At 42.6% G+C, this 15,397-nt stretch overlaps 1 protein-coding gene across 1 annotated transcript in view; it reads left to right on the top strand.

The window, feature by feature from the left end:
- The window catches only part of LOC124795355, a 192,402-nt gene that overhangs the window by 144,983 nt on the left and 32,022 nt on the right, over positions 1-15,397 (top strand). Inside the window, exon 3 of the mRNA XM_047259346.1 lies at positions 14,976-15,116. Coding sequence (XP_047115302.1) covers positions 14,976-15,116 — 141 coding nt within the window. The remainder of the gene's footprint in view (positions 1-14,975; positions 15,117-15,397) is intronic.

Here is a 15,397-nt window from a genome sequence, read left to right as displayed (position 1 = left end):
ATACTTTACTTCTGAGAAGGTTGCGTGGTCTAGGGCGTCTTGTCACGGTCCGCACGGCTCCCTCCGTCGGAGGTTCGAGTCCTCCCTCGGGCATTGGTGTGTGTGTTGTCCTTAGTGTAAATTAGTTTAAGTTAGATTAAGTAGTGTGTAAGCTTAGGGGCCGATGATTTTAGCAGTTTGGTCCCATAAGATATTACCACAAATTTCCAATTTTACTTCTGAGATGATCGCAGAAAAATCGAGTGGGTTGATGCCGGTGATGCTGAAGGCTCAGCCTACCCATCTTGCGCTAAGTTGGCGTGTTACGTGTGGTCTTACATCAGCATGAAAATGATCAGGCGCCCCAATACGCATCTACAACATTCGCCAACCATGACCCCAGTTATATGGGGCCTTAATCGAGAAGTTTACATTTTTAATACATATTATCGTACACAGGAAATGGACAAAAAATGGAAACACCAAGAACACATCACCATGCCTAATACGGTCTAGGAAAACCGTTGATATTCAAAAGGGCTTCCAGGCGTCTTGCAGTCAATAAATACGGGCCTTGTTTGGTTTTCAAGGGCATCGTGTACCGCTCCTCCGACAAAACAGTGACAAGTTTAGGTAATGATGATGTTGGTGGATAGTCTCCAAAGTAGTCTACAGAGGCTCAATAATAATGAGACCTGGCGACTGTGATGGCTCGCGATGATGCAACAGTTGATTCTCGTGCTCAAAAAACTGTCCTGAACAATGAGATCTCTGTAAACAGGGGTCCTGTCGCCTTGAAACACAGAATCATCACTTGGGGACAAACTTTGTACCATGGGATGGACCTGATCAGCCAATATGGCCACATAATCCTTGGCTGTAGATCGACTTTGCAGAATGCCCATGGTATACCACAATATGGTTGCCCAGATCACTGGACCCCCGCCATTTTCACTCTTGGGACGTAAATTCTTCCAAAACTCAGAAGCAGTGTTAAACGAGACTCATCGGACCAAATGACATTCTTCCATTGTTCTATAGTCCAGGTTTTATGGTTTCGGCACCACGTTTTCCTGATACGAGCATTTGAATCATTGATGAGTGGTTTTGGAATTCCACCTCTCTCTGCAATTCCCAGCCCACGAAGTTCCATTGCTGTTTCGGAGCTGATATGGTTCGCGAGTGCAACATTTAGTGACTTTGCAGCTGTCGTCCTCTTATTTTTCGGCAAGATTCTCTTCGAAGACCGGAACAGGATCACGAAACACGCACTTTTGTCTGCATTGTGGCTTAATGGCTGTTTTTTTTCCGCTTCCCCTGTGTGCTGTATAAATCTTCAATATGGAACAATTTTCTCACGTACTAATTCACTTATCTCCGATGTAGTGCACACACAACTACACAGAACACTGTTCTTACCACGACAGACACTTACAACGTATCGAGGATATTGCAGAGGTGACGTGTTCTTGGTCAGATACAACAGCGCAGCTTACAAGCTTGACGAGTATCTGTTTATCTTCAAGCATGGATTTCTCGCTGTGTTTCTACGTTTTATCAAACCCCTGTACTTTCTCCCGAGACAGTTTTCGCTATCAATTGTGATGCAGCATGTATATGTAGAATTTTCGCAGAAAGTATTTCATATGAAGTTAATGAAATGCGGCACACAAAGTTAGTTAAATTTCTCATGCTTTCATCACCAAAAACATCTATTAACCTCTAAGAGTAGAGCTTATCAAGAGGAAACGAATTTTGAATTTCTATGTCGGCTGCAGGGAGCGAAAGGCTATTTACAATTTGTACAGAAAGCAGATGGCAGTTATAAGAGTCGAGGGGTATGAAAGGGAAGCAGTGGTTGGGAAGGGAGTGAGACAGGGTTGTAGCCTCTCCCCGATGTTATTCAATCTGTATACTGAGCAAGCAATAAAGGAAACAAAAGAAAAGTTCGGAGTAGGTATTAAAATCCATGGAGAAGAAATAAAAACTTTGAGGTTCGCCGATGACATTGATATTCTGTCAGAGACAGCAAAGGACTTAGAAGAGCAGTTGAACGGAATGGACAGTGTCTTGAAAGGAGGGTACAAGATGAACATCAACAAAAGCAAAACGAGGATAATGGAATGTAGTCGAATTAAGTCGGGAGATGCTGAGGGTATTAGATTAGGAAATGAGAGACTTAAAGTAGTAAAGGAGTTTTGCTATTTGGGGAGCAAAATAACTGACGATGGTCGAAGTAGAGAAGATATAAAATGTAGACTGGCAACGCAAGGAAAGCGTTTCTGAAGAAGAAAAATTTGTTAACATCGAGTATAGATTTAAGTGTCAGGAAGTCATTTCTGAAAGTATTTGTATGGAGTGTAGCCATGTATGGAAGTGAAACATGGATGATAAATAGTTTAGACAAGAAGAGAATAGAAGCTTTCGAAATGTGGTGCTACAGAAGAATGCCGAAGATTAGATGGGTAGATCACATAACTAATGAGGAGGTTTTGAATACAATTGGGGAGAAGAGGAGCTTGTGGCACAACTTGACTAGAAGAAGGGATCGGTTGGTAGGACATGTTCTGAGACATCGAGGGATCACCAATTTAGTATTGGAGGGCAGCATGGAGGGTAAAAATCGTAGAGGGAGACCAAGAGGTGAATACACTAAGCAGATTCAGAAGGATGTAGGCTGCAGTAGGTACTGGGAGATGAAGAAGCTTGCACAGGATAGAGTAGCATGGAGAGCTGCATCAAACAGTCTCAGGACTGAAGACCACAACAACAACATGTCGGCTGCAACTGTCGCTAAACGCTAAGCCCTCTTCCCTCCCAGCAGACACCCTTCGCCCTTATACAGGAAGCCTTCATAAACGTTGACGTAGCTGGCAGAGACCATAGACCTACGAGCACTGTACAATTCTTCTCCTGAGAAACCTGGTTGTGTACTTAGTGGCACGTTGACGCAATGCCGCGAGTTACGTCGTCACAGTGAATATTGCCGCATGAGAACGGAGCTGCGGCTGTCCCAGAAAGTGTGTGCATCTGGCATCACTGCTGTACAAACGAGTGCGGCATCGCCAGAGGAGAAGGAAGGGGAGCTCATGGCTGCTGCGAATGCTAAGTCAGCGCGAGCTCGGGGTGAATGGGACTTTCACAGAGGAAATGGGCTCCAGTTAGTTGGGACGGAGCTAGCTCCGCCGCACCGGAAGGCGGGAGTTCGCACACAGCGGTCTGTGATACGCAAAACCCCACCGGGGGGCACCGGCTGGCAAAGTCCCCTTTCACACGGCAGGTCGTGCTTCTGGATGGTGTGATCCACTAACAGCAGCCGGTCTGCGGCACACAGAGCGGAAGTCTCGCTCGCCGTAGTTTAGATGCCACGTGGCGGCCGAGCTGCCGCCTGTCGGTGTGTTGTTTGTAGTACTAGGCAGTTATTACCCGGCAAAGTAAATTTAAGACCTGACCAGGGCGGCAGCACTGTCGTGTTTACGCTCGAAAAACGGGGGGCGGGACACTGTATTAGTAACAACGTACAATCCAGTGGAGCGCTGCCCCGACACACACTAGACGTCTATACAACATTGGGTGTCGTGGACTTGTGCGACCTGTGATGTCAACGTGATGTGTCCGACCAGAAATATTTTAGCCATGGCCTTTCCGACAGTCCAACAAGCCGTAAAAGTGGGTGGGGGTAGATGGAGGGGAGGGGGGTGGAGAACTCTGATCTGAAATACCACTGTGTGAAACTGGTTTATATTCACCCGTGGCGTTTCCTGTCCTTTTGTCAATAAGAACATCCGTTCACATTTTAGTCGTTCTCAAGACTAAGGTTGCCACTTTCTTCAAGCAAATAAAGTAAATTGGCTATTAAACGCAGGAAAAAAAATACATTGTATTGAAATAAACATTGTCCATCACCAACCATGGCCCATTTGAAAGACTGAAGATCAAAGAAAGGAAGATATTAAGAAATATCCTTGGCTCCAGATTCCTCAACAACGAACTAATTCACATAAAAAATGCAACCCTTTACCGAACTACCGAAAAACACTCAGATCCAATGAGGAAAAGGAGAATTAGTTTTTAGGGTCACTTCCTCAGAATCAGCCCAAATAGATTAACAAAAAAGGTTTGGTCAGTTCCACAACAAAAGACCCGACCAAATTGGTTTAAGGAAATAGGAAATGACTTAAGAGAACTCCAAATCATAGAAAATGTTCATAGACAAAAATTAAAAAAAAACACACGTAAAGACAAGAAAGGTAGGTTCAAAGTCAAAATGAAAACCAAAGAACCAATCCAAATCTCTGAAGAAGAACGGAAAGCGAGATCAGAAACATAATTTTTTTTTTAATTTTTAGTCTGAGTAAAAAATGGAAGACTGAATTTCTGCGAGTGGAACCAGATACGTGCGAATGAAACCAGCAGAATTGGCACTCGTATTCTTGCTGTTTTTCTCCGAATATGTTTAGATTTCCGATTATGTGTTTCAGGAATGTTAAGAGTACAGTTTAAATTGCTGCGAGTGAAACGAAGATCAGTGACATTGATATTGTCTCCCTTCACGGCAAATGATTAATGGTAAAATCAGCTACAGTTGTAAAATTATTTGTTTCTAAAGAGGAAAACACTGCCCGGTTTCAGGACGTATGTCCCATCTTCAGGTTACCCTATTGGTGGGTTTGCAATGTATTCACGTACGGACGCGGTAAACTTGTAATTAGTGCCTCGTTGGTACACGAGAGCAGCTTTCACTGCAGTGGATGACAGTTTGTGGTTTGTTAGACCTGTTGTTGGCGGCTACATTAATGTGAATTCTGACCGTCGGATGGCATGAGCAATCCTCTCGCTAACGTCACGGGTACACCGCCGCTCCCACCAGCATTTCAACTTTGGGGTTGTGCTTCGAACTGATCTTTGAAGCACTGGTAAGTCGCATACTCGGGGGGGGGGGGGGGGGGGGTTACATTCGTTTCCCCACATACCTGCATGTGAGCAGTAATCCCTGATTTGGACGTTTCAGTGTTCGGAAGACTAGCCTTCTGTCTTAATGCGGATCCGTGTGTGGCGCGCCCCTAAACCTGGACCGTTTTAAGTTTCGTGATGGGGCATTAGGGATGTTTGCACTTTAATTTTTTATGTGTTGTATTTCATTTGTCGGTGGTTTCCGCTTTTCTAATCAAGGACCTTTATCCTTTTACGAAGGTCATTCTCTGCGAAAGGTTCTCTGGCAGACCTAGAATTGAAGAGGAGGATTTCTCTTGCATGTCCTGTACCAGGGAGGCACTATTTTAACATATTCAACCTATTTTAACAATAGCTATGCATCCTTTGTGGACTCACATTTTAATGTAACTATTCTGCTAAGAATTGCTGTTGGTTCTATTTAGCTTTGATTATCTTAATGAAGAGGATAGGTATTATTACTCATTTAAAATTTTGCAAATGCACCTGAAGATGGAACATATCTCCTGAAGCAAAGTAGTGCTTTCCTTATTAGAAATAAGTAAATATTACAACTGTAGCGTATCTTACTATTGATAATGATATTCTTGCTGGTCACAATTACGTGACTTTGTTTTTGATTATTTTGCAATTTCCGAAGGTGTGGTCAGGCAAGCTGCTAACGAAACGAGTAGCAATGAAGGTACAGGTCTGTGTTGCCGCGTTGAAGGAAGCCGAAAGGGTGGGGTAGGCACTCGTCGGAAATACCTTGGTGCAAAACTGGTTGGTCGGGAGTGAAGAGGCAGCTACAAAACAGTCGGAAGCGCCACGTCAGAGAAAATCTCGAGTCGAAAGGAATCAAAATGCCTAAAAAGTGCAGTGCCTGGTGAATGCAGCAGCTACGGCAGCGCCGAAAAGGAAATGAAAACTCGGCGCAAAGCTGGCTCATCGAGGAGCATATCACTCACAGTATTACGTAGAGCTCATCGCAGCTCACGTGACGTACGCGTTTGATCTGCTTCAGGCCGTTGTCTATTTTATGAAATATGCCACTCGTTGTCATGCTGATTTCCTCTATTGTGATACTACGCACACCTTAAAACATCCCTCAACACACTCGTTTGTCTTCATAAGCCCACAGATCCTTCCCACACATGAAAAATTTGTGATTTATCTATTCTTTTTACTGTTATACTATTGTACTGCAATACTCTCTTTCAGACTGGAATACTCTCTTTCAAATTCTGAAGGTGGCAGGGTTAAAATACAGGGAGCGAAAAGCTATTTACAATTTGTATAGAAACCAGATGGCAGTTATAAGAGTCGAGGGACATGAAAGGGAAGCAGTGGTTGGGAAGGGAGTGAGACAGGGTTGTAGCCTCTCCCCGATGTTATTCAATCTCTATATTGAGCAAGTAGTGAAGGAAACACAAGAAAAATTTGGAGTAGGCATTAAAATCCATGGAGAAGAAATAAAAACTTTGAGGTTCGCCGATGACATTGTAATTCTGTCAGAGACAGCAAATGACTTAGAAGAGCAGTTGAACGGAATGGACAGTGGCTTGAAAGGAGGATATAAGATGAATATCAACAAAAGCAAAACAAGGATAATGGAATGTAGTCGAATTAAATCGGGTGATGCTGAGGGAATTAGATTAGGAAATGAGAGACTTAAAGTAGTAAAGGAGTTTTGCTATTTGGGGAGCAAAATAACTGATGATGGTCGAAGTAGAGAGGATATAAAATGTAGACTGGCAATGGCAAGGAAAGCATTTCTGAAGAAGAAAAATTTGTTAACATCGAGTATAGGTTTAAGTGTCAGGAAGTCGTTTCTGAAAGTATTTGTATGGAGTGTAGCCATGTATGGAAATGAAACATGGACGATAAATAGTTTGGACAAGAAGAGAATAGAAGCTTTCGAAATGTGGTGCTACAGAAGAATGCTGAAGATTAGATGGGTAGATCACATAACTAATGAGGAAGTATTGAACAGGATTGGGGAGAAGAGAAGTTTGTGGCACAACTTGACTAGAAGAAGGGATCGGTTGGTAGGACATGTTCTAAGGCATCAAGGGATCACCAATTTAGTATTGGAGGGCAGCGTGGAGGGTAAAAATCGTAGAGGGAGACCAAGAGATGAATACACTTAGCAGATTCAGAAGGATGTAGGCTGCAGTAGGTACTGGGAGATGAAGAAGCTTGCACAGGATATAGTAGCATGGAAAGCTGCATCAAACGAGTCTCAGGACTGAAGACCACAACAAACAACTATTGTGTGTTATCTTTGTACTAAAGAGATGAATAACTAAATTATACGTTGATTCGAAACACATGTTACGATTTTATCCCGACGCTTTCAAGAAAACTCTACGACAAGGAACCGCAGTGCCCACACAGATTTTATTTTTTTTCGTGAAAAGCCCATGTACGATGTGTCTTTTAAAACTACATCGTTTCACGAAGTTAGCGTTTGTATCGTTCATAATGTCGCCGAAACTGCTGCTAATGCCATCTTTATACCTATCGTCAATCGGATATTTATTGTGTTCGCTTTGTTTCACCTTTTTTGTGGTACATACTTGAATCCCAGTTCACTCGACATCCTCTCCCGCTTCCGTAACTTGCTCCTTATCGACTTACTCAAGTTAAACAGTTTGCTTGCACGTCCGACATCCTTTTTGGTCAGTACTGTCACTCCTTTTTCACCATCATCAGTAAGTTTAAAGAAGTTTGTAGCAAGCCGTCGCGACGGCCTCAAAAACCTTTTCCGCGACCTCCCTCTGCGCTCGTACTGCGAGGTAATAATGTGCACTACTCTGAACTGCGACGTGGCTAAACCAAGTCATGTGATGAAGTTAGTTTTTGTTACGGCTGGGTCTGCGGTTCGCTTTGTCGAATAGCAAAAGTTTATTTATTTAATCGTACGGCTAGGGTCCCCCGTCGGGCAGACCGTTCGCCAGGTGCCGGTCTTTCAATTTGACGCCACTTCGGCGACCTGAGGATGACAGGATGATGACGAGGACAGCACAACACCCAGTCCCTGGGCGGAGAAAATTCCTCGACCCAGCCGGTTCAAAATGGCTCTGAGCACTATGCGACTTAACTTCTGAGGTCATCAGTCGCCTAGAACTTAGAACTAATTAAACCTAACTAACCTAAGGACATCACACACATCCATGCCCGAGGCAGGATTCGAACCTGCGACCGTAGCGGTCGCTCGGTTCCAGACTGTAGCGCCTAGAACCGCACGGCCACTCCGGCCGGCGACCCAGCCGGGAATCGAACCCGGGCCCAGATGATTGACTATCCGTCACGCTGACCATTCAGCTACCGAGGGGTAGTAAAAATGCTTGTGACAGAGAAGTTAATTGTGATTGCTACAAGTATGATCATATGTTACTTTAAATCCGTCTTGATTGCAAATTTTTTATTATTCATATGACCGGTTTCGGTTCATTCAGAACCATCTTCAGATCTGTAAAAATAATTATACTGATATTTAAGTTACAGGAGTATGATCGTTAATAAGAAACACGAAATACGAGAATCAAAGAACCGATGCCTCTCAGCAACTTGTCACAGATTACGTTTAAGAGTTTCCCACTGCTGTCACGAGACGCTTCACCAGAACTCGAGAAATTTTTTCCATTTCTCTCGTATGTCGTTGAATCAATTTTACGAGTTCTATGATACACTGAAACCATTCTTTCAACTGGTACACACCAAGATGACGCAACACACAACTGCAAGAATATTTCTTTGCTGAAAAAAAATAAAAAGAAAATTTTGAAACTTCTTGACATATTAAAGCAGTATGCCGGACAGGGACTGGAACTCGGAACCTTGCCTTTCGGGGGCACTACCTTTCCCTACTGAGGAAAGCACACTGCCGATATCCGTCCTCCTTTATAACTAATCTGAACTGTACCCCTGCCGGCCGCGGTGGTCTCACGGTTCTAGGCGCTCAGTCCGGAGCTGCGCGACTGCTACGGTCGCAGGTTCGAATCCTGCCTCGGGCATGGATGTGTGTGATGTCCTTAGGTTAGTTAGGTTGAAGTAGTTCTAAGTTCTAGGGGACTGATGACCACTGATGTTAAGTCCCATAGTGCTCAGAGCCATTTGAACCATTTTTTTTTTTGAACTGTACCCCACCTCTAACGATCTCGTCGTCGACGGTAAGTTAAGCCCTAATCCTTCTTCTTTTCCCTTCCTTCTCTCTCCTCCTGGCTCTATACTACTTTATGTGACGCACCCGTTAATGCACTAGAGGTGGATATCTGGATAATTATTGCGATAACGCCACGGCCAATTCTCTCGCCCGAGATGTTACTCCGCCTCTTAATGACCTCGCTGTCGAAGAGACTTTATGCCCTGCCGTTTTTTGCTTCTTATCAATAGGCCTCCATAGAGATACCAGGTACTCGCCATCGCCAGAGCAAGACAATTAGAGCAGCTATTCAACCGTGCATTTGTGTCGGAGGACAGTGTAGAACAATAGTAACGAGAGAAAAAAAGACTGAAATTGTCTTCTGTATCTATTCTTTTTTCTCTCTCTTTGCTTTGGAGACAGGTGAAGGGGGAGTACGGGAGAGAAATAGACTACACAGTGGATAACCATGTCATTAAAAGTTGCCTGGGTCGGGAATACTGATTTGCGGAATCCTTCTGTTGTCAGCATTCATCTTTCGTCACTAATGAACGTCTAGTTGATATCACCCCCACTGTAAGAAAGTAATTTTACGTGTGGTCTGTAGCGAGGTCGCTGGAGATGGAGCACTATTTATGTAATTATTACACACAGAGAACTTCAGAAGGATAAGCGTGGGCGGAGGAATCGGTCGTTCGCGTTGTGACAACGGTACCGAAGTTCTCATAAGTCCATGTTAAACGCAAAAGGCTTGGGATTTCAGTACCACTTCTTCCGCAATAAACAGTAAAATCAGTTTTACAGGGCAATTTGAATCTGTACTTACTTGATAATGATTATCATGTACCTGATAGGAGAGTCGAGGGCGTGCTGAAAAGTAATGCCTTCTTATGTGAAAACTCTTAAAACTTTTGAAATAAAACACCTCTATTCTTCATGTCTACATAACTGTTTCTAAACAGACCAGTTTGATGATACCGTCACTGAAGAATGTTTGACTTTGTTGGTGGAGCCACAATATCTGCATGCGGTACTCCATCACTATCAAATTGATGTGCCCGAAGGTGTTCTTTAAGTTTTGGAAACGGATGCAAATCGGATGGGCGAAATGGGAACTCTATATAGGATGATCGTGACAGTGAACCGAAGGCGTCAGATTGTTGCATATGTCGCAGCGCTCGTATGTGGTCTGGCATTGTCGTGCTGCAGGAGAGGGTGTTCCATGTGTGGACGAACTCTTCGAATTCGAAACTCGAATACAGAATGCTGTTTGTCAAGCATCAACATAGTTGCGTTACCATTTGGAGCCCTCTAGCGGCAGAGTGCTGCAAATCTGTAGGAATGAAGAATAAAGCTGTGGAACGTTAATAAGGTTTTGTCTTATTTAAAAACCATTCCGAGTTTTCACATAAAAAATTCGTTGACATTACTTTTCAGCACGCCCTCGTATATACTGTTCCCGGGAACAGGTGATGTGCCTCGGCGCTCAATGTAACTTGATCCAGTTATTTCTTCGCAACTCCCACGAAAGCTGCATGTGAGCGACTGTAGCAGTCAGTTTGTACGGTTCTTTGTTACTGTAACGTTCTCACGCAACCTGTACCAGTCGAGAAGAGTTCACGCCAGTCGTACTCAATGCGGTCTGATGCGCTGCCTCGGATTCTCGTGCAGTATAGGGCTCTAATGTTACATATACCCTCGTATCAAAATGTTCGTAGATGTACAGAAAGTAAATAGCCTTCGTCGGACAAACTATTCTAGCATTGTCAACGCTCATATAATTTCATAAGGGTAGAAACATTCTTTTAGCAGGTAAATGTTACTTATCTTTCTGTGGCTGTCTCGTTGTCAAGGATGTCAGTTTCTGTTTATGCTTTCCAACGAATAGGTCCAAGGTTTTTTGTTTCAGTAAAAGTCACTGGAATATTGTTGCTTTTTGATACCATCAGTATTTTTTCATAAATTCCTGACACTTTCTACAACACCAATTGTTAAGTATATGTATTGTGCAGCATTTCAACATAACATAAAAAACTTGTGAGTTACATTGACAAATCTCGACGACAACTGAAACTATTATGGAGCGTTTGAAGCCTAAGATTTTTGTAAGTAATACATACCTAGCTTCCGGATCCTTATAGAACAGGACGTACTTCAAATGAATCTTTCTTTACTGAAATTACTTTTCGGGTATAATTTACATAACGTCTCTGGGAAATAATTATTTACATAAAGCTTTATGCCCCTAATAATAATGGAGGTTGCAAATTTTGGCAGTATATATGAAAACTATCAGCTTCTTGTCTTTCTATAATTGCTGATTGAATTATCAGTAATATAACTAGAAAAATTAAAATTGAAAACAGAAATTTATGTGCATGAAAACTAAAGCATAAAAATACTAGCTTCGCTGTAAAGTAGTTTTTGACTCACTTAAGTTAACAATTGTGATAACTAATTTCATGGTTCAAGATCGATGTTGCTAAATGGATCGATACGAAAAATGAAATTATATTATCAGAAAAATAGTGCTTTTGTGATCCAATATATGAAGAATTATTTTTAGATGTGGAATATATAATTTAAATATAAAAATTAACTCAAGTCAGGTCTAAATTTATACAGAATCGAGCATTTCAAGCCGGCCGCGGTGGTCTAGCGGTTCTAGGCGCTCAGTCCGGAACCGCACGACTGCTACGGTCGCAGGTTCGAATGCTGCCTCGGGCATGGATGTGTGTGATGTCCTTAGGTTAGTTAGGTTTAAGTAGTTCTAAGTTCTAGGGGGACTGATGACCACAGATGTTAAGTCCCATAGTGCTCAAAGCCATTTGAACCATTTTTTTTAACATTTCAACTGAAGTATGAAAGTTCTGAGAAGATTATATTCATTACAGGACGCGTCAATATTTTATTATGAAAATGTTTCGTATATATCACCTTTTTCAGTTTCTTTCACTGCTTCGTCCACCTGTCTGACCCAAGAGGATCACTTCATCTCATAGCCGACTAATGAATACTAATCACATGCTATTGCTTTTCAATGCTTCGTAAGTAATCAGTGCCAATTCCAGTTTGCGGATGAAGCAAGTCGCTATCTGATTACATTTCTGTGCGACTCCATACTAAATCAGGCACGGCGTATCAAGTTGTTACTGCGAAGCCTCAACATCAGTAGAATTGTGAGTCAACTTCGAGCCTCCAGCGGCCACTCCCCGTCCCACGCCACAATCTTATCAGCAGCAAGCCGGACATCGTACATTTTTCCTGTCACAACACTTTGTCGTAAATAATTGCGTCGTTGGCAAACACTCGGCTAAGTCGTTTAACAACAGGTCCTAAACGACAGACACCCTATGACTCAAGGCGGAGGAAGTGCGCTCTCTTAGAAGGCACCTATTGCCGATAGTCGTGGTACCAAAAGAACCCTGACAATACCTGGAAACCAGCACAAGCCTCTTACCTCGCGAGTGCCATGATGCCTACCGATTGTCAACAGGCGGGAATCAGATCCATGCGAATGTGACCAGAAAGAACTTGTTCATCATAGCAAACGAGGGGAAAAAATGGCATAGCGGAACTATTTCTGTGATATGAAGAGCATACAATGTTGTGTTATTAGTGACACTAAGCTTCTGACAATTGTCTGCCGCTTAGTCTGGAGAAATCGTGCGTTTACAGATTAAATTACACTACCTAAAACTGAAGAACTCCGTTCGAACAGGCCTCGAAGGGCCAAATGGTACCGACCGACCGCCGCATCAACCTCCGCCGATGGCGTTACCATATGCATGTGGTCGGCACACCGCTCTCCCGGCCATTGTGAGTTTTCAGTTTTCGTGACCCGAGCAGAGTGCACCCCGCTTGCCAATAGCGCTCGAAAGAACTTGCCCATCCAAGAACTGCTTTTCCTGCAATAGGGTTCGCATGGTCATTCCACTTTAAACCGACCCGTACGCATACTCCTAGATATTTTATCGAAGTAATTGCGTACAGTGATTATTCTGCAATCGTGTAGTCATACAGTAATGTGTCTTTCTGTCTATATATTCGCAATACTTTTCATTTGTTTATGCTGAGGGGCAACTGCCACTCTCTGCACCGAGTATCACTCCTCTACAGGTCTTCTTGCATATCGCTACAATTTTCCAGCATTGCGACTTCTCTGTATACAACACCTTTATCCGCGCAAAGCCTCATGGAACTTGCCTATTATATCATTTATACATGTCGTGGAAAGCAATGAACCTAGAACACTCCATTGGGGTCCGCCCGAAGTCACTTTTACGTCTGAAGACGTCTCTCCATTGAGAATGAGACGCTGTGTCTGTCTGCTGGGAACTCTTCAATCCAATCACACAGTCTGAAGTTCATGTATTGTTTTGATTAGATTAGATTAGATTTACTTTCATTCCAATTGATCCGTAGTGAGGAGGTCCTCTAGGATGTAGAACATGTCAGAAAAACAACAATACATGACAAATATTTACAACTCAAACAAATAAGCTAATGTACCATTCCACAGGTCCCAAGTGGCATGGTTGCCATTTTTTAATGAAAGCTATATGAAAGAATCATTTTACAAATACTAATGCACTGAATTTAAAATAAAAAAGTTTTTTATTTACTTATACGGTAATAAACACGTAATACATCTACTAAATACTTATTTACAATGAACACATTACTGCACTGAACTGTTGCAGAAGTTAGATTGTACTTACTTACACACACACACACACACACACACACACACACACACACACACACACACACACTTATTTACAATGAACACATTACTGCACTGAAATTGTGCAGAAGTTATATCAGTTGGTTCTACTGAGAAATTCATCAATGGAGTAGAAGGATTTGGCCACCAATAAATCCTTTAGCCTTCTCTTAAACTGAATTTCATTGATTATTAAGCTTTTTATGGCTGCTGGCAAGTTATTGAAAATGTGTGTTCCTGAATAATGCACACCTTTTTGTACAAGACTAAGTGACTTTAGATCCTTGTGAGGATTATTCTCATTTCTAATATTGATTCCATGAATTGAGCTGTTGGTTTGAAAAACTGATATATTTTTAATGACAAATTTCATTAAGGAATAAATATATTGGGAAGCAGTATTTAGTAACCCTAGTTCCCTAAACAGGATTCTGCAAGATGTTCTTGAGTTCACACGACATATAATTCTTACTGCACGTTTTTGTGCCCGGCCGGCTGCTAACTGTATTCACGACATATTTTGCAAACAGTATGGTCATATACCGCTAAATGTAAATGGAAAATTATATCATTATACGGCACATACTTTAGGAGATATGACATCATAAACAATGAAATGCCCGAAAACTGCTGCGTCATGCATGACGTTTAAATTTACTGCTTCTTTGGTGCTAAGTCTGTTCGCGATAAATTTCGCGACGGTATCGAAATAAGCTGCTGAATGTAGCTACAAAATTATATTATCGGCTGCTAACTGTATTTACGACATATTTTGCAAACAGTATGGACATGAACCACTGAATGAAAATGGAAAATTATATCATTGTACGACGCATACTTTAGGAGATATGACGTCATAAACAATGAAATGCGGGAAACTGTTGCGTCATGCCTGATCTTTAAATTTACTACTTCTTTGGTGCTAAGTGTGTTCACAATAAATTTCGCAACGGTATCGACAAATGCTGCTGAATCTAGCTACAAAATTATATCATTGTACGACACATAATTCAGTAGGTATGACGTTATAAACACTAAGCACAAGGCCAGACGTTGCGTGGTGTGGGGTGTGAAAGCACAGCTGTAAACAGATGCCTACACAACGGCGGTTTTCTCATGTAGAAAATATATAAAACTGTAGATGGGCGAAGTGACATATGTGATAATCTACTGTCGTATCTCTTTTTACAGCTGAAGCTGGTAGACGTGGAGCGCGTGGAGTGGATCAACCGCAAGAGCTACAGCACGGTGGCCCTCGAGTTGGGTCCCAGGGACGGCCGTCTGCTGCTACGGGCCCCCGACGGACTCGAGGACTGGTTCGAGCTGCTAGAGGTACGTATTCGGTGCTGCTCTCTAGTTCAGAGTCGATAATGCTGTGCACTCTATGCCTCGTACACACAGCTTATTCTTCCTCCGTTGATGATCAGAAACAGTCTGAAAAGCTTGTAAAGGCGTTGCAGGCGAGACTGTGCTGAGAAATTGTTATTAAGAAAAACACTGGTACGTTGCGCCATTTTCGGTTTGCTTGTCATTGAAGTTAGCTAGTGAGGTAGTTGCGCGGGGAAATTCAAGCAGCCTGTCAGAGACAGTGCCCCCAAAATTGTTCCTGTTTC

Source organism: Schistocerca piceifrons, chromosome 4, assembly GCF_021461385.2.
Source record: "Schistocerca piceifrons isolate TAMUIC-IGC-003096 chromosome 4, iqSchPice1.1, whole genome shotgun sequence".
Taxonomy (NCBI): Eukaryota; Metazoa; Arthropoda; class Insecta; order Orthoptera; family Acrididae; genus Schistocerca; species Schistocerca piceifrons.
This window is presented reverse-complemented; position numbering and strand designations above follow the sequence as displayed.